The sequence below is a fragment of the Sebastes umbrosus genome, chromosome 15 (assembly GCF_015220745.1).
Source record: "Sebastes umbrosus isolate fSebUmb1 chromosome 15, fSebUmb1.pri, whole genome shotgun sequence".
In the NCBI taxonomy this organism is placed as follows: Eukaryota; Metazoa; Chordata; class Actinopteri; order Perciformes; family Sebastidae; genus Sebastes; species Sebastes umbrosus.
This window is the reverse complement of record NC_051283.1, coordinates 21,964,352-21,981,942: the sequence shown is the minus strand read 5'-3', so window position 1 is coordinate 21,981,942 and position 17,591 is coordinate 21,964,352. Positions and strand designations below refer to the sequence as shown.

Genomic DNA, 17,591 nt, shown 5'->3' with positions numbered 1-17,591 from the left:
TGCATTACCAGCTATTTAAGTACGTTATGTTTCAAACTATTTAATTCATCTATCAAGTATTATTTCTTGCCAAAACAAGCTTCATTTTGGAGATGAACGAAATGCATACGTTTTTCTGAATAAATTATTGAAATGTGTTCATTATTTTTTCCTCAAATGTTTTCTAGTACTTACATTTATTGTTTATTCTTTTACTTATTTGTTTGTCCTTTCTGCTCAGGCATTCTCGGGTTGATAGTCCACCTTCACGCGCACAAACCGGCAGTCTCATCCAGGGTAATTCACACATGTGGGTCAGCGCCCCCCACGGAGACCTCTCCGAATGGGGCCCTTATTCAGGTTTGCAACTAAACGTTACATGTTTATTTGTTTGGATTTCAATTAGTTGTCACCAGTGCGACAGTTAATTTTCCCGGAGTCGACAGGGGAAAAAAGCAATTTTATGTAATTAAATGTGGAAACAATCATGAGATTTTTTTTTTTCTTCACACTTACAAGTGAAATCTGTCATTATAAAAACATTTACGAAAGCCATTCAGAGACTAAACCCTTTGTATCGTGACGATTTGAGATGATATCTTGGCTCTTAAATTTGCCAGACAAATTCTAGTACTTAATAATCTCATTTTATAGTTGTTTAATTATTTAAAAGGTATCATTGCTTTTCAGGAACTGTTGTATGTAACACTTGCAATTACAACTCATTTAATTCTACAGGTTTTAGCTCAGAAGAAGATGCACCTACGCCCAAACACAGAAAGAGGACGTACATGAACCAGCCCCACCTGCGTTTTGAGATCACCAGCGATGACGGCTTCAGTGTGAAGGCTAACAGCATAGAGGGTAAGAGCTGCTTGTTTACTGTCCCGTGCTCTGAATATGTTAAAAGTGCTGAGGAATAATCTTTTAGGCATGTTGTGTTTGAGCAATGTTTGAGAAGAGCAACAAAAAGGAGAAAATTGTCAGGCATGTTTGCAGCGTTGCTCTCACACCTTCCTCATCTCTCTCCTCCCTCAGTCGCCTGGCGTGCGGTGATTGACGGCGTCCTCGAAGCTCGAGCGGGCTTCCACCTGAAGCAGCTGCCTCTGGGCGGGATGGGCGGGATGAGCGGGCCGCGGGTGCTCGGCGTCGTCCACGATGCCGTCATCTTTCTGCTGGAGCAACTGCAGGGTGCCGCACACTGCCAACGCCACCGCTTCCGCTTCCACCGCTGTGATTACATCGAGGAAGAGCTTCCCCTCAATCCGAGCGGCTGCGCTCGTACTGAAGTCTACACGCGGTACAGACACTGTTACTTTCTGTCATAACTGCTTTCATTTTTAAGTGTTAATAAAGTTTATTTAAATATTTTGGCTTAGTTTCTTTGTTCTTGTTTATTGTTTGTGATTTAAATACACCTCAAATTAATAGTTTTTTCTTTCTTCTTCCTCTTTCTATAATCAGGAAAGCAACTTTTGATATGTTCAACTTCCTGGCATCACAGCACAGAGGGCTTCCTGTCATAGTGGGCCCCTTTGATGAAGAGGAGGATGAATTCCCACTGAAATCTTCCAGGTTTGGGGATTAAATTTGTTACACATGAGTGATCAGAACCTTAAAATTTTAACCCACTGCGCACCACAATAAAGATTTAGCAGATGCCATGTCCATGTTGACGCCACCTTCTCTGTCTCTCTCTGACAGGCGAGCCACCAGCAGTGAGCTTCCCATGGCAATGAGATACAGACACCTGGAAAAAATCTCCAAAGAAGCAGTAGGAGTTTACAGGTAACAAAAAAACAATAAGAAAGGCGTGAGATTTTTATTAATGTCCAAAATAATTTGTGTGCTCAAATGTATTTAATTGTCTCCTGTTCTGTAATCCTCTCTTAGATCCGAAATTCATGGTCGCGGCCTTTTCTGCAAAAGGAACATCGAGGCTGGCGAGATGGTGATCGAGTACGCCGGCACAGTCATTCGCTCCGTCCTGACTGATAAGCGGGAGAAATATTATGACGGCAAGGTTAGTAAACATAATACACACTGCTGTACTTAGAAATCATCATCATCATAAAGACAGTCAGAGTTTCTGCCTACATTAATGTGTGAAGCAGTCATGAAATGGGGTGTAGGTTGGCACAATGAAAATACTGTAAAGAGGTAATTACAGAATGGAAATATATTAAAGCAACAGTGCGTAACATTTCGGAGACTCTATTAGCAGAAATGGAATATAATATTCATAACTGTGTTTTCATTAGTGTATAATCACCTGAAACTAAGAATCATTGTGTTTTCATTAGCTTAGAATGAGCCCTTCATATCTACATAGGGAGCGGGTCCTCTTCATGGAGTCCATCATGTTTCTACAGTAGCCCACAACGGACAAACCAAACACTGGCTCTAGAGAGAGCCTTTCACGTTTTTACATTACCTGAAGGCCACCGTAGTTCTCCGACACACTTGTGAAACTGCGGTAACGTGAGCCGCAGAGTGCAAAACCGTGGAAACGCCAGCCGCCGTCTGACTTCTGTTGCTCCTAAAGTAGTGTTATTAACGTAAGGATGGCAAACGCTCCACAAAAATACCACAGTTTTTCACTCGGCGGCACACGTTACCACAGTCTAGGAAAGGGAGGAGAGAGCGGAGGGTTACTCCGTTGCAATCTGCAACCACGCCTCCAGATGCTGCCAAATCCTACACACTGTACCTTTAAATGGCTATTGCAGAAAAGATGCCGACCATAAATAGTATCAAAAACAGAATTTGATGAAATCAAAACCTTAAGGATTATTATTTTAAGGTGTAGAATGTACTGGAAATGTGAACTCTGTTGTTTAATCATCCTCCATCAGGGCATCGGCTGTTACATGTTCCGCATCGACGACTTCGACGTGGTGGACGCGACAATGCAAGGCAACGCGGCCCGTTTCATCAACCACTCGTGCGAGCCCAACTGCTACTCCCGCGTCATCAACGTGGACGGACGCAAGCACATCGTCATCTTCGCCCTGAGGAAGATCTACCGCGGCGAAGAACTGACCTACGACTACAAGTTCCCCATCGAGGACGAGAACAGCAAGCTGCACTGCAACTGCTCGACGAGACGCTGCCGCCGCTTCCTGAACTAGTACAACACGCACACACCACGTACTACCAATAGCCATCATGTTTAATGCACTTGAATTCAGGAGGTGGACTTTGATGAACAGATAAAGGCGACTGTTGCGACGTAGCCATAGAAGTGAGGTCGCCGATACCTGTATCTACTGAAAGTCTTGGCTTTGTTGGAAGCTTAATTTATAGACTGATAGAGGACTCATTTCTGTCCTCTGAACTGCTGTGAACAGTCACACAAACCAGATTAGAGCCATATGTCAATGCTTGGGATGAAAACTATTTATGTGATTGCAGACTTGCTGGAGAGGAAGTGCAGTTTGATTATGGATTTTTTGGGGGTTTTGTGTACCGTTTTACCATCTCATACAACACATTCTTTCAGTTTTACATTTTTGAATTAGTCAGTAGCCTCTGCTGGAACTGGGGCCAGACAACAGCCGGGAGGCAACTACTACCAGCTACAAACGGTGCAAACTAAAATAACCTGATTGCAGCTATTACTGTGTAAAGGGGGATCTACTATTATGCTGGCGACTGGAGTGTTTTTGTAAATACAAGGTCACGCAGAGAAGGATGAGGAGAATTAATTCAGCACCTTACTTTGACACGACCTTCTCTGGCAGCACTGGTGTCACAGCAGACGGGACAACTTTGACTCCTCGTGCACATTGTGGTGCAGCTACATTTTAACCTCAGTCTGGATACTACAAGTCTTGTGAGCAGGGACTCGGATATTTTAGGCGCTGGTGACATTTAACCCAAAAGGTAGTTTTAATATAGTCACCCAAACCTTTCCCCCCCCCCTACATCCATTCAGTCAGTTGAAATTTCCTGTTTTTATTTGTGACGGCAGAGATGCTGCGATCTCCATGCTTTTATCCCGCCATTACAGTCCGTTCTTTATTTGTTGATTTGTGCTGTTTGTGTATTTTAAGGTCTATGAGGGAGCGTTTCCTTGGTGCAGGGTTCAACTGAATAATAGTGATCTTGCTCTGCACAGTCCCTTATAAATCTTTTTGTATTTTTGTATATTTGAACAATAAATGTATATTCAACAAGCTGATGGAAATAAATGTGTTGAGCTTTTAACTATTTGTAAGTGAAGGCTGACTAACGGAACCGAAGCTGTTGCTGAGTAATGACTTAATCTGAGTTGCGTCTGTTTTGAACCCCTCTTCCTCCTGTTTCTGTCTCTCACAGGTGTACTACCTCAAAGGTGTTATGAAGCGAGATTTAATTTAATTACACATTAGGTGAAAAACAGCTTCCTCGTTTTCCTCATTGTTCAATCTTTCTAATCATTCTTGATGGTATGAAAACAAAAAAAAAAACATCAATGCTATTTAAACACTGACTTGCTATTATGCCTGCAATTATTTTGAAAGAATAGGTGGCCACCATGTTTTGTGCTCATGTTCCCGTGTGTGCAGCCACGCCCAGCTAACGGATGTAGATAGGATACTGGAGTTTAGGTTGAAAGCTGTGGAAGTATGTTTTGTTTTTTTAGGATTAATAATTGTCACACAAAGCTCTGTTACTTTATCTGCTCACTATGGATCCTTACCTTGTACATAGTTGTATAAAGAATTTCTAAACCTGTTAAATATTTTTGTACCTACAATTTTTTTTTTTTTTTTATTTATGTTCAATAAAAATTTGAAATATTCAAAATTTGCCTTCTATTTGCCAATGTTTTTACCAATGAGTAAATATTAAATTAACTAAAATTAAAATGTCACCTGTGATTCTTAAGTGAATATGTACAACTGAATTTTTTATGTGTGTAAAATATGTGATATCGTTTGTTGGTCCGTTTTCCTGCAACAATAATCTTGTGATTCCTGTTTGGGAAAGCTGAATATACATAGTGCTCTAACACTAACACCCTTTTTTCCAGTGCTACTGCTGCAGTTTTGGAAACGTCTTATCGTGTTTTCTATGGATCACTGATAAACCTATTGAATGTTCCTGCAGCCCACTGCTGAGTTGAGACCAGGGACACCTGCCAACTATGAACTGCTATTGTGCATATCGACTGATAAAGTATGCTACTGTATTTCTGGGCAGATATTCCACTGTAAGAAATGTGACATCTGTTCCATTACACATCACCATCTGAAACCGGGCCGATCCTCGACTGAATAAACTGTTGATGAATTGAAATTACATAATTGCTGATGACATAACGAGTACTTTTCAATCGGAGTAGGGATGCACCGATATTGAGCCGATACTGACTCAAATAGCTGGATTGGGTATCGTGACACCGGGGCCGATCGATTTAATTCTCTGTTTATATAAATTATATACTAAGTTTTGACTAATTTGTCGCTGCATTAAAAAGATTGACACTTAAATTGTATTTCCTGTTAATTTTTAAGATTTTTTTTTACCAAGTTGTTGGTGTGCGTTTTATTATTTTAATAATAAATAACAATTCAGTTAATTTATATCTATGTATTTATTTGTTACATTTTGTTTTATAAAGTTATGAAAACAATGTTTAAGTTGAGCCTGATGCATAAATGAATGATCCCAGTCACTTCCACACAGTGATGCATACAGCTTGGTTTCGGATCGGTACTCGTAATCGGCCGATACCTGAAGCCTAGTCATCGCTATCGGGACTGAAAAAGTTGGATCGGTGCATCTCTAAATCAGAGGTTCCCTAAGTGGCCTGGGAGTTTTTATCCCTCAGTTTTGACATCACTCAAGGTCTTGTTGTTGCCTTCAGCCATATGGCTCTTTCCCAGGACAGAGTTTTTTACCCTCTGACATTGAGAAATCTGGGAACGTAAAGGGCAGGACAGGTGTACAGTATATAAAGAGTTAACAGGGTGAACTTTATCTAACATTCAGAGGAGAGTCACCATGAAGACCCTGATATTCCTGGCTTTGCTCGGAGCAGCGTGTAAGAGATTAACCACACTGTTTTTGTCTCTTGTTTTGATATATAACTTTAAATTTACTAGTTTTAAAATAGTTTTAACTTCTACAAACCTTTTTACGTATTTTACTTTTTATCCATGGCAATGTTAAGTGTATATTTCATATACCTCACATCCTGTTTCAGTTGCTGCAGCTGAGGATGATAAGGTTGTCGGAGGGTACGAGTGTCCCAGACACTCTGTTGCCTACCAGGTGTCTCTGAACGCTGGGTACCACTTCTGTGGTGGATCCCTCATCTCCAGCCAGTGGGTGGTGTCTGCTGCTCACTGTTACAAGTCGTAAGTACAGGAAGTCTCTTTTTTTTTTTGCATTGTAATCAACTTATGTCATATGCCCTGCAAGTCATGAAATGTCCTAATATCAAAGCAAGCAAAGCATTGATCAATAGTGATAGTGCGTCAGTACCTGTACACAGTGGCGGACTCGGGCTGTCTGAGGGGCAGGGACGGAGAAAATAAAGAAGGGCACCTGTTGCACGTAGTGGGGCACCAGTGCACAGAAAGTTTTCTTGCACATATGGCACTGCATCATGTTTTCTCAATTTTACTTTATAATGTTTTCTCCACTGGAAAGACACCCTAGAGGACACTTTATCATGTTTTATTAGACAGCTTTGTTGAATACTCTATTCTGATTGGTCAATCACGGCATCCTACAGTCTGTTATTTCTTTATAGCAGGCCGTTGCTATGTATAAAAGACCGTTGCTATGGAAGCAGTTCTGATCTCGGACTCTGGCGGAACATTTTTGTGTTAAATGATTGATTTCTTAAGTAAGTAGCCGTGTAATAAGCGGGATAATGTACAGCTAGCGGGTCCCCCTGGAGTCCACCTGTGCCTATACAGTATGCGGTCAGTACTAGGGTTTAACTTTCATACGTCCTCCAGTCGTATCCAGGTCCGTCTTGGCGAGCACAACATCGCCGTGAATGAGGGCACGGAGCAGTGGATTGATGCCGCAAAGATGATCAGGCACCCGCAGTACAACAGCTACAACCTGGACAACGACATCATGCTGATCAAACTGAGCCGCCCCGCCACCCTCAACAGCAACGTCCAGACCGTGGCCCTACCCTCTCGCTGCCCCGAGGCCGACGAGAACTGCCTGGTGTCCGGGTGGGGCAACACCTCCGCCAACGGAGGTAAGTGTGGAAGCTGAGAGAGAGAAAGGAGAGAGGACTTGTACAGCACTGAGTTATTCATGTTATGCCTCTGCGCCTGCGACAGCCGTGGCCGGAGGCATTATGTTTTCGGGTCGTCCGTCCTTCCAGTCCGTTCTTGTGAACGCTATATCTCAGGAATGCCTGGAGGGAATTTCTTGGTAAAAGGCATTTGGTACAAACGTCTCAAGGACTCAAGGATGAACTGATTAGATGTTGGCGGTCAGAGGTCAAAGTCACTGTGACTTCACAAAACACGTTTTTGGCCATAACTCAAGAATTCATACGGAAATTATGACAATTTCACACAAATGTCTATTAGGATAAAATGATGAAGTGATGACATTTTGGACAGACGTGGATGTAAACTGCAACTTGACTGGTTGGTGGAGGCATACACCGCAAACCCTAAATATGTATTCAGTTTACAATGATATTAAATAGACGAAAGCATCAAATCTTCACAATGGAGATGTGGCAGCCACCAAACTCATCACTAAATTGCTCATATTATACTCAATACCACATTATTTCCATGTTATATACGGAGTAAATGTTGTATTTACATAAAGGTAGGTACAGTAACTGAGACTTTCCCTCTCGCTCCACAGACAACTACCCTGACAGGCTGCAGTGTCTGAGGCAGCCCATCATCGATGACAGGATCTGCAGGAACGCCTACCCCCATATCTTCACCCAGAACATGGTTTGCTCCGGATTCATGCATGGAGGCGCCAGCAGCTGCCAAGTGAGTTGGACTAACCCACAGTGAACACACAGGGAGTCGGGCGGTGCTTATCTCTTCCAGCAGCACAAAGAGTCTGTGACAAAAGCACACACTACTATAGCACTTATTTTCACTGAGAATTGAGTTTGCTTACTCCTTCAACGCAAATGATGATTTTATCCACTCTGAAATCCTTTAATTAAAAACAGAGATACATTTTCAGTGTGCCTACTTTTTAAATTACACCACCGCCACTGCTGTGTGTCTGTATCATTGACTGCAGGAAGATGATGCAACAGTATTGCAATAGACACGTTAACCCTCTGAACATGTTTCCTCTTCTAGTTTATAATGATCAATGTGATTTTAATGAAGCTTAAAGATTAGAGAAAGACTCTGGGTAAAACCATAGTTGTAGGATGCCTAAAATGTAACGCTATATTCATGAAACAGGAGTCATTTAAAGGGACAGTGTGTAACTTTTAGGGGGATTTATTGGCAGAAATGGAATAATATTATTAATAAGTATGTTTTCTTTAGTGTATAATCACCTGAAAATAGCATCGTTGTGTTTTTGTTAGCTTAGAATGAGCCGTTTATATATACACATGGAGCAGGTCCTCTTCATGGAGCCGGCAGCCATGTTGGTTGCAGTCTGTAACCCTTTTCTTTTGCTTGTGCTGCAGGGAGACTCTGGCGGTCCTCTGGTGTGTAACGGTCAGCTGCAGGGCGTCGTGTCCTGGGGTTACGACTGCGCCATGAAGGGACACCCCAGCGTCTACGCCCGTGTGTGTCGCTACAACAGCTGGATCGGCACCACTATGCGCAACAACTAAACACACACCCATACATCCACGTGCAAGCATGACATTACAACACCATACTCAGTGTGCATACTCTGTTTATTTGGAAGTTTATTTGTTTCATTCATATACATCTTGTGAATCACATGTTCAGGCATAATATTCTGGAGAATTGAAGAAATGAATAAAAATATACATCAGCATTCACTGAATTTGTTTTTTTCTACATTGAGTTTCACAGTTGTTGTTAAAACAATATTAACATGCTTTGCTTGGTAATACTGTATTTTTTCTGCATCCATTCTGTGCTGTCACAAGGCCACTGCTGTCTTGAAATCCATAATGAATAAAGGAACAAAAATAAACCTAAAACTTTTTGCAAAACATCCACGTATAATATTTAATTGTACTTATTGTACTATAGACGCATGCATCTCTGTGAAATGCCTTTTGTACTCGGTTACTGTGGGCACTTGAGTGATATGGGAGACAAGCAAACTTGAGTAAATAAGCAGTATAAGCCATAACTGCATTTCACTTGTCTGGATTCTTTGCATGCATTCCTCAGATGGCGCTTTGTAAACTTCGCTGTTTCTTGTTTGCTGAGGCAACCTGAACATACAAAGGAAAAGACAGAGAGAGCAGAGGGGATAGCCATGCAGCCGCATCAAACAGGGAAGCATGTGCACGGTTCATAAAAATCATTTAGGGATGGCATAATAATAATAATAATAATAATAACTTAATTTGTATAGCACCTTTCATACAAGAAATACAGCTCGAAGTGCTTTACAATAAAGGAAAATAGACATAGAAATAACATTAAAACAGGGATTGGATGCCATAATTAATGTAAAACAAGATGGAAATTACACTTGATAAAAGAAGATAAAAATCTGATGAAATACAATGCATTACATAAAATAGAAAATACAACCTACTGAATAATAATAATAATATTAAAATAAGTATATTTGCAGCATGCACATATACATCAATAAACACTGCAGCAGCATCAAAAGGACTTCTTCTACTCTGTTCTTTTCTACATCAGTGGTGGAGATTTTAATTTTGAAGATGAAAACTCAGAAAATGGCAAGACAATAAATATCTAACATAACTACGTAAGTACAAGCATTACAGTAAAGGTTTAGCTTAGTCATGATCATTATGGCAATAAATGACAAAGAACACAAGAGGGAGCCACTCTATTGTGTTTGAATGCACTCATTTCATACATGCATGAGCCAATATGAACTGCAGCTAATGAAAGTTCAACAACCCACCTGACCAGCGATCCTATCCAGATCTCTCTGGCCCTGAGAGGTAAGTCTCCGTCCACTGGAAACACACGTTAAAATAACACATCACTTATTCAAATCACCATAACAGTCTTAAATACAGCTTTACTCTCTCTCTTTCTCTCTCTGTCTCACCCATTTGGGTCCTTCTCCACCATCTTGAGGCCCTCCAGAGCCTGGAGGACCTTCCTCGCCACATTCCTGGAGCCTACGCTGAAGTGGGCGGGGCACACGCCGTTCCTCTGACGCCCTCCGTAGATCTTGATCATGGAGCCCACGCCGACCCCTCCTCGCAGGTACAGGTGACGAGCTGTGGATGCTGGTGAGACAAAGGTCAAAACAGTACACGTGTTGCAATATGTCCTTGATTTATCATCTGAAACGCTCTTGACTTGTTCACCCCGAAAGACGTGAAATCAAACATTCCAACTTATCAAATGTGTGACATATTCTCTGAAGTCAATATGTTTAAGTAGATAACATACACAACAGCTGCGAGAGAGGATTGTGTGCATAATGCTTTTATTGTATATGTTGTACCAGCTATGGAAAATCTACTCATGAAAGGACTGACAAATATTACACAAGTGTTTTGTGTATAATCATATATCACATGGATTCCTCAAATAGGGTCCAGAGACCAGCAGTACTTGAGATGATTAACAGGATACACGTCTAGCGAAACGTAAATCTATAGTATTTCACTAATTAAGTATTTCACTGCTTTGGTGTTGGTAACATCACTCTGCATCTCATAATACAGAGCTATTTAATTTAATGTAAAATCATGCTTAAAGGTACAGTGTGTAGGATTTGGCAACATCTAGTGGTGTGGTTGCAGATTGCAACCAACTGAGTATCACTCCTTCTTTTCCTATACTGCGGTAGCGTGAACCGCCGAGTGTAAGACTGTGGTAAAGCTGTTCGCCTCGCTCAGAGGCCGTCCTTACCATAATAACACTACTTTAGGAGCAACGGAAGTCAGACGGCATCTGGCGTTACCACGGTTTTGCACTCTGCGGCTCACGTTACCGCAGTTTCACAAATGTGTCAGAGAACTACGGTGGCCTTCAGGTAAAAAAAAACAACAAAGTGAAAGGCTCTCTCTCGAGCTAGTGTTTGGTTTGTCCGTTCTGGGCTACTGTAGAAACATGGTGGAGTAACATGGCGGACTCCGTAAAGAGGACCTGCTCCCTTTCTTAGTTTCAGGTGATTATACACTAATGAAAGCATGGTTATGAATATTATATTTAATTTCTGCTAATAAATCCCCCGAAATGTTACACACTGTTCCTTTAAAAAACAGTTCTATATGAGCTCTTTGTCAGGTAAAGGTTTGAGAACCACTGGTATAGTGCATAAATATACTTTATTATTACTGACACAAAGGAAATACTGAAAAACATTTCATTTCACTAAGCTAAGGCTGTAACTAATGAATATTGTCATTGTTGCTTAATGAAGCAATTATTTATTTGGTTAACTATTTAGTCAATAAAATGAAAGGAAAGACACATGATGTTGTCATCCAATTGCTTATTGTGTCTGAGCCACTGTTAAAGTAACAGTTTGAGATAAAGAAAAGCTGCTAACCCTAAAATTAGAGAAGCTGGAATCTATAGATTTGTAACATTTATATTTGGTTAATTGCTTAAGAAGAATAATCAATTAATCTACTGATCGTTTCAGCTGTTGCAGATGAATTGATGCATAGGAAACACTTCCAGTGCAACCAACCTGCTCTGGTGTAAAACCAGTTGTCATCGCAGGGAGCCAGCTCCTTGTGCCTGGCGAGCTTCACAGTGTCAACCCATTCTGGGACTTTCAGTTTGCCAGATCTGAAAAATCAATTATCAGTTGATGTGATGAATCAACAACATAAGGTGCAGGAAAATGGGATTCATTTAACACATTATGTTTTATGTCATTTTGTATGTATTACTGTGTGTGTGCCAGTAGGCTACATAGCCATAACCATGTGCTGTTTCTCGCGGTTAGCATAACTGTTTGCCCTAATTATCTCGTTTAACTCTGAATATCGGCGTGTTGTGTTTACTGCCACTGAAGAGGAACAAATCTTGTCCATGTACAACGCTGTCTCTCCGCCACAGCTTGTGAAGGCATGCTAGCTTTCTGGGAAGTAATGTCAGCTCAATTGACATATGAAATAGACCTCTTAACAAGGGGCAACCTCCAGGTCTGAGAAGTGAAGCCAACAGTGCAAGTGTCTTAAACCTGCATTCTTTCTAATAGCCAGCAGGGGGCGACTCCTCTGGTTGCAAAAAGAAGTCCGATTGTGTAGAAGCATGATGCGCTGTAGAACTGTAGGCTACATCGAAGAGGATGACACCCTTAAGAAAAGGAAAATTATTACAAGTACAGAACTATCTGCAGTAAAATGTAACTAGAATTAAATTGACCAGTTTCTCTGATCATGAGAAATAATTGTGATCAGCTGTGACTCCATACATTTGGTCCCATGATCACACATCGAAAGAAATATTATAAATGTTACAGCCAAATTTCTAATTTGTGGTTAATAAAATCTAATGTCTTCAATATTTGCTCTATAAAATTATTCTGAATCCTCATACTGATGTCGTACTGCAAGACTAGTTATTCATGTTTCAGATACTGTTGCACCATGTCGGGTTTGGGTTCGTTTCTGTTAAAAAATGTTTTAAATGTCCACTTCTTCAACATCTGATATATGTCAACTAGGGCATGGGCGGACTAATATGACGATATTTATCATCAAAACGATATAAAAATGTCATTTGTAGGCCTATATTTATTTCTTTTTCTCTATAATTTCAAACTGTTCAGTTCCTAAAATGAGAAAACACTCAGTACTTTATATTTGTCAAGTATTTAATTCACAAAGGGGTATACAAAAATAAGCTTTACCATTTGGTTATTATTATAGACTATTTATTTATTTAATGAATTACCAGAAAACATGCTATATTGTGATATATATCGTTATCGAGATTAGAAATGACTTATATCGTGATAGACGCTTTTGGCAACATTGCCAAGTCCTTAACATTTTACCTGCGTTGTTAGACGTATGATTAAAAAGAAATACACTTCTCTGTATGTGCTATATTCTTCATATAATGAGTTTAGTGGCCTTAGCCTACATTGTGGTATGCTTTTACATCACATAAAACTATCAGATTTTTGCTACATTGAGTTTCACAGTTGTCGTCAAAACAATATTACATGCTCTTGCTTGGTAATACTGTATTTTTTCTGCATCCATTCTGTGCTGTCACAAGGCCACTGCTGTCTTGAAATCCATAATGAATAAATGAACAAAAAAACAAACCTAAAACTTTTGCAAAACATCCACGTATAATATTTAATTTATACTTATTGTACTATAGACGCATGTCTCTCTGTGAAATGCCTTTTGTACTCGGTTACTGTGGTCACTTGAGGGATATGGGAGACAAGCAAACTTGAGTAAATAAGCAGTATAAGGCATAACTGCATTTCAGATTTTTACATTCGAAAGTGATAGTGTCTCTACAGTGCATTTCTAAATAATGACATTATCTTATTGACACATGGAAATCAATAACCACAGCTTTAAATACATACAAATACAATGTATTTTCTCATTACATTAAAGGTGAACTGCTATTGTAGAGCCTTGATGTTGTTACTACATAGGCCCTATACACCATCAGCCTGTTTGATTGACAGCTGGACATCAGCCAGTCATGTAACTAGTTCAGACATGTCCCTGAGTTTTACCTACTTTTTGAGGAAAGCTGACAGAGCCCTCACAAACTCCTGCTGGTTGACATCCTTCACCGTGACACTGGGCATCTAAAAAAAAGGCACATTGGAAACAAGAGGTGAGTTTAAATATTACATTTTAAATCAGTCACATAGTGGCTTTAATTAGGAGCCCAAATGCACCACCCCTTTGCAGCAGCATGCAGCAGCAGCAGGAACTCTTTTGCTAACGTTAGCAACACATGCATCTCTCATAATATCTAGTAATAACAAATATCTTACTTTGCATATACCCTGCAAAGCTGACAGCCAGGTTGGTCGAGTTCAGGGTGGAGTTTAGTCCCAGTTTAGCCGACAGCAGCAGCTAATGCGGTGGAAGGATGCTGATGCTGAGGAGAGAGGGAGGGATGCTGCCCTCATTTGGAGAGAGGATGGAGAGGATGATACTGTAGCCTGAATTAACCTCACCAGCAGCTTGACATTCCTGCTTAACTCTGCCTCAAAGTAACTCACACACCAAGGGTAGTATTCTCCATGCATATTTTTTTTTTACAGTATGCCTTGTGTATGTGTCAAATTGATGGTTAAATGATGTTAAAAACGACTCTTGATGATGCTGGGTGTGTGGGCTTGAGCTGTTCCCAGTGAGTCCCAGCAGAGGGTGGTGTTGTGTTGTGTTGTTGCACCCATTTTAACATCTCTGGCCCATTTCTCTTCTTTTTTTTTTACCAGACTGAAAGGCTTTTTCAAGACGTGTGCTGCAGTCAGCTGGCGAGGAGAAAGCAACTCATTAAGGAAGACATCACAAGTGGATGGTTAGTAAGCTTTTTTTATACATATATACAAAGTGGGAGCATTTACTGCCTGCATATACACCCATCATCTTTTATTATAATACTTTTATATGCTGCATTGAGAAGAGAGAGAGAGAGAGAGAGAGAGAGAGAGAGAGAGAGAAAGAGATTCTGAACTTAATGTAAATGATGATACATTTTGAAAGGATGACCATGAGATAGCGCTTTTCATTCAATATAATTGATGTCTTTCATCATTGATGGCTGTTTGCTGCCAGTGGCACACCATCTCTTTAGATTCAGGCTGGTGTTGAGGCCTCTGATTTCCAAGGTGATTGCTGCCCTTGGAAAACAAAGCAGTACGCAGTGACTACTATGGGTATTTTTATAAATAAAAGATCTAATTCCTGGTACAAATGTATAGTTATGTCTAAAGACAGCATACAGAGAAAGCTTCCCTAAGAAAGGTGACAAGGCTTTCAGCAAATTTCTCTCTTGATCTCCATGACCTGCCCTCTTTCTCCTCTTTTCTCATCCTTTTGCCTTAATCCCTGACATTATATTAGAAAAAGTAATTAAAGGATCTCAAAGCGTCATTCATGCCACCCTCTGTAGACCTGCACTAGTATCTGCAGGCAAACTGAACTGCATTGACATTCAGCATAACTTTAAAATACATTTTTTACAGGAGCTGCAGTTTCAAAAACTTCTCAAGTTCACATTATGTAAGTTTTACATTTAGTGTACAAAATGTAAAAAAATAATGGCAAATGCCAATAACCAGGTAACGGAGATCAAGGTTTTGTCACTTATTCGGACATGAAGCCAATAAAACTGCAGAGTAGTTGTTCTGTAGTGATGTGAAACGCAGGAAACAAGCATTTTTAAAATTGTGATCAGCAAATGTTAACTTGATAATTTAATTAATTTATCTGAATTATAAGGTTTTCATTTCTGTGGATGTGCTAATCAATTAAACCTGCAGTAGGCAGAAAGTTTTTGGCATCATTCGGCAAAAAAATCCGTAATAACCTTTCAGCATATTGTAATTCAAGTGTTCTGAGAGATAACTAGACTTCTGCACCTCCTCATGGCTCTGTTTTCAGGCTTTAAAAAATCTATCGACTTTGGCCAATCACAGGTCATTTCAGAGAGAGAGCGTTCCTATTGGCTGTGTTCCGGCTGGTGGGCGGTGCTTGGTATTTCCTCAACTGATCTCAACATGGCTGCCAGGTCACAAACTTTCTCATTTTACAGCTAAACAGTACACTACAAGATGTTTCCGAAAACATTTGAGGCGAGAAACAGGCATTACAGTAACAGAGTATTGATTCATATTTGATCAGCGCTGCCTAGTTTGACCGTTTAGTCGGAGTTTGCGAGTGATTGACAGCTGCTCAGAGACGGCAAGGCTCCAGATCAGCTCTGATTGGTTGTTTTCCTCCGGTCTGTGAAATCTTGCAGATGCCGTTAGGAGCACCAGAGGACACAGAGGCACATGATTTTTTTTCAGATTACCTGTCTCATGCACTACTGTCACGATATAGTGACCGTTTAAAATCATATTTGCTCCACTTCTACCCACTGCTGCTTTAATCTATTATTTTTCCTAGCATTTGATAATACAAACAATTATCTACAAATACGACGTGAGCCGAGTCTGATGTGTGCATGTCACGATTAGAGGCTTGCACTGAAGATTAAAATGAATACGACAGGAAGATGTGTTTAGTCAATTAATTGATTAGTCAGTTGACAAAAAGTACAACCAATTCATTGTGTAAGTTTTGAAAAGGTAAAAATGGTAAAAATACCAAATTTAGCTCGTAACAGCTTCTTAAATGTGAGGATTTGCTCATTTCATTGTAAATTGAATCCCTTTAGGGTTTTGTTTGTGAATTCAAAAACATAAGCGGGTTGAAGGCATCACTTTTTGGCTCTGCTAGCTCGAGATAAGACTCTTTCATTATTTGTGACATTTTTTGACTGAATGATTAATCAAGAAAATTTATAATCCTTGCAGCACTAATTATATTGTGTGTCTCCAAAGCATTGCTTCATTTTAAGTAGTTTGTTATACGTGTAGTTTGACACTATAAAACTGCTGAATATACAGAAAAATCCTGCCGTTTTTAATTATTTCTTTCCCTTGACCCCAAAAAGTCATGTATTTCTTTTCTGGGTATGTAGGCTAACATGATATGCGGATTACCACCAGCGTGTGAAACACTGCATCAAAAGCCAATGTGAGTTTACAAATGTGCAGACATGTTCATACACACACACACACAAACACACACACACGCACAGAGCAGCCCTGTGCTCTCTATGTCAGCCCGTCTAAGCTTCTTCCCCTCCCCCCCTCTCAACATCTCTCTCCCCTTTTTTGTCCCCCTCGCCCTCTCCTTTTTCCCTCCCGCTCGCTCTCTCCTGCCTGCTAGCACTATTTCAAGCCTCTGCCTAGGAGAGAGAGAGAGAGAGAGAGAGGCAGAGACACACAGATGCGCAGTTAGAGAGAGACAGAGAGAGAGAGAGGGAGAGAGGGGAGGGGAAAGCAAACAGGATTTAGAGTTCAAGTGCACGTGCAGAAAATAGGCTGAATAGAGGAGAGTCGGAGCAGAAAGGAAACCAGGAAAAGGAACGGCAGGGGCGGGAGACAAAGCACACAGTAGCTCTTTCTCTTCCTCTTTCTTCCTCTCTGTTTTCTCCTAACAGAAAGAGAAGGTATTAGCCATGGCACAGAGGGGGGGAAAAATGAAAAAAGCACAAAATTCGAATACCGTGAGCGTAAAAAAGACAAAAAAAAAATGTATTCCTATTCCTGCCCCCTCCTCTTTCCTCTCCCCACCGACACACTCCTCCTCCATCCCTCCCTCTTGGATATTTCTCCATGAACCCCGAGTCTCTCTCTCTTTCTCTCTCTCTTTCTGTCTTCTCGCTGGCTCTCCTTTCTCTCTCCTCCCACCTCTTCACACACACACACACACACACACACACACACACGCCGGAGTC

At 40.6% G+C, this 17,591-nt stretch overlaps 3 protein-coding genes across 4 annotated transcripts in view; 2 read left to right on the top strand and 1 right to left on the bottom strand.

Annotated features, from left to right (window-relative positions):
* The window catches only part of LOC119502976 (histone-lysine N-methyltransferase 2B-like), a 35,171-nt gene extending 29,908 nt beyond the window's left edge, over window positions 1-5,263 (top strand). For both annotated transcript variants that reach the window (XM_037794354.1, XM_037794355.1), the window contains exons 30-36: window positions 221-339; window positions 718-843; window positions 1,018-1,279; window positions 1,444-1,554; window positions 1,684-1,767; window positions 1,873-2,002; window positions 2,835-5,263. In XM_037794354.1, coding sequence (XP_037650282.1) covers window positions 221-339; window positions 718-843; window positions 1,018-1,279; window positions 1,444-1,554; window positions 1,684-1,767; window positions 1,873-2,002; window positions 2,835-3,110 — 1,108 coding nt within the window. In that variant the 3' untranslated portion in view covers window positions 3,111-5,263. The remainder of the gene's footprint in view (window positions 1-220; window positions 340-717; window positions 844-1,017; window positions 1,280-1,443; window positions 1,555-1,683; window positions 1,768-1,872; window positions 2,003-2,834) is intronic.
* A 1,498-nt stretch (window positions 5,264-6,761) lies between these two features.
* On the top strand, window positions 6,762-9,088 carry LOC119503449 (trypsin-3-like). The gene is made up of 3 exons (XM_037795255.1): window positions 6,762-7,189; window positions 7,819-7,955; window positions 8,621-9,088. The coding sequence occupies exons 1-3, from the start codon at window positions 6,895-6,897 to the stop codon at window positions 8,768-8,770; spliced, it is 582 nt and encodes a 193-aa protein (XP_037651183.1). The 5' UTR covers window positions 6,762-6,894; the 3' UTR covers window positions 8,771-9,088.
* LOC119503450 (40S ribosomal protein S19) lies at window positions 8,819-14,309 on the bottom strand. The gene is made up of 6 exons (XM_037795256.1): window positions 14,068-14,309; window positions 13,805-13,875; window positions 11,776-11,876; window positions 10,174-10,357; window positions 10,024-10,078; window positions 8,819-9,349 (listed from the first exon to the last, which is right to left on the bottom strand). Exons 2-6 carry the CDS (start codon window positions 13,873-13,875, stop codon window positions 9,302-9,304), a joined length of 459 nt encoding a protein of 152 aa, XP_037651184.1. The 5' UTR covers window positions 14,068-14,309; the 3' UTR covers window positions 8,819-9,301.
* Between the last annotated feature and the right edge of the window lie 3,282 nt (window positions 14,310-17,591).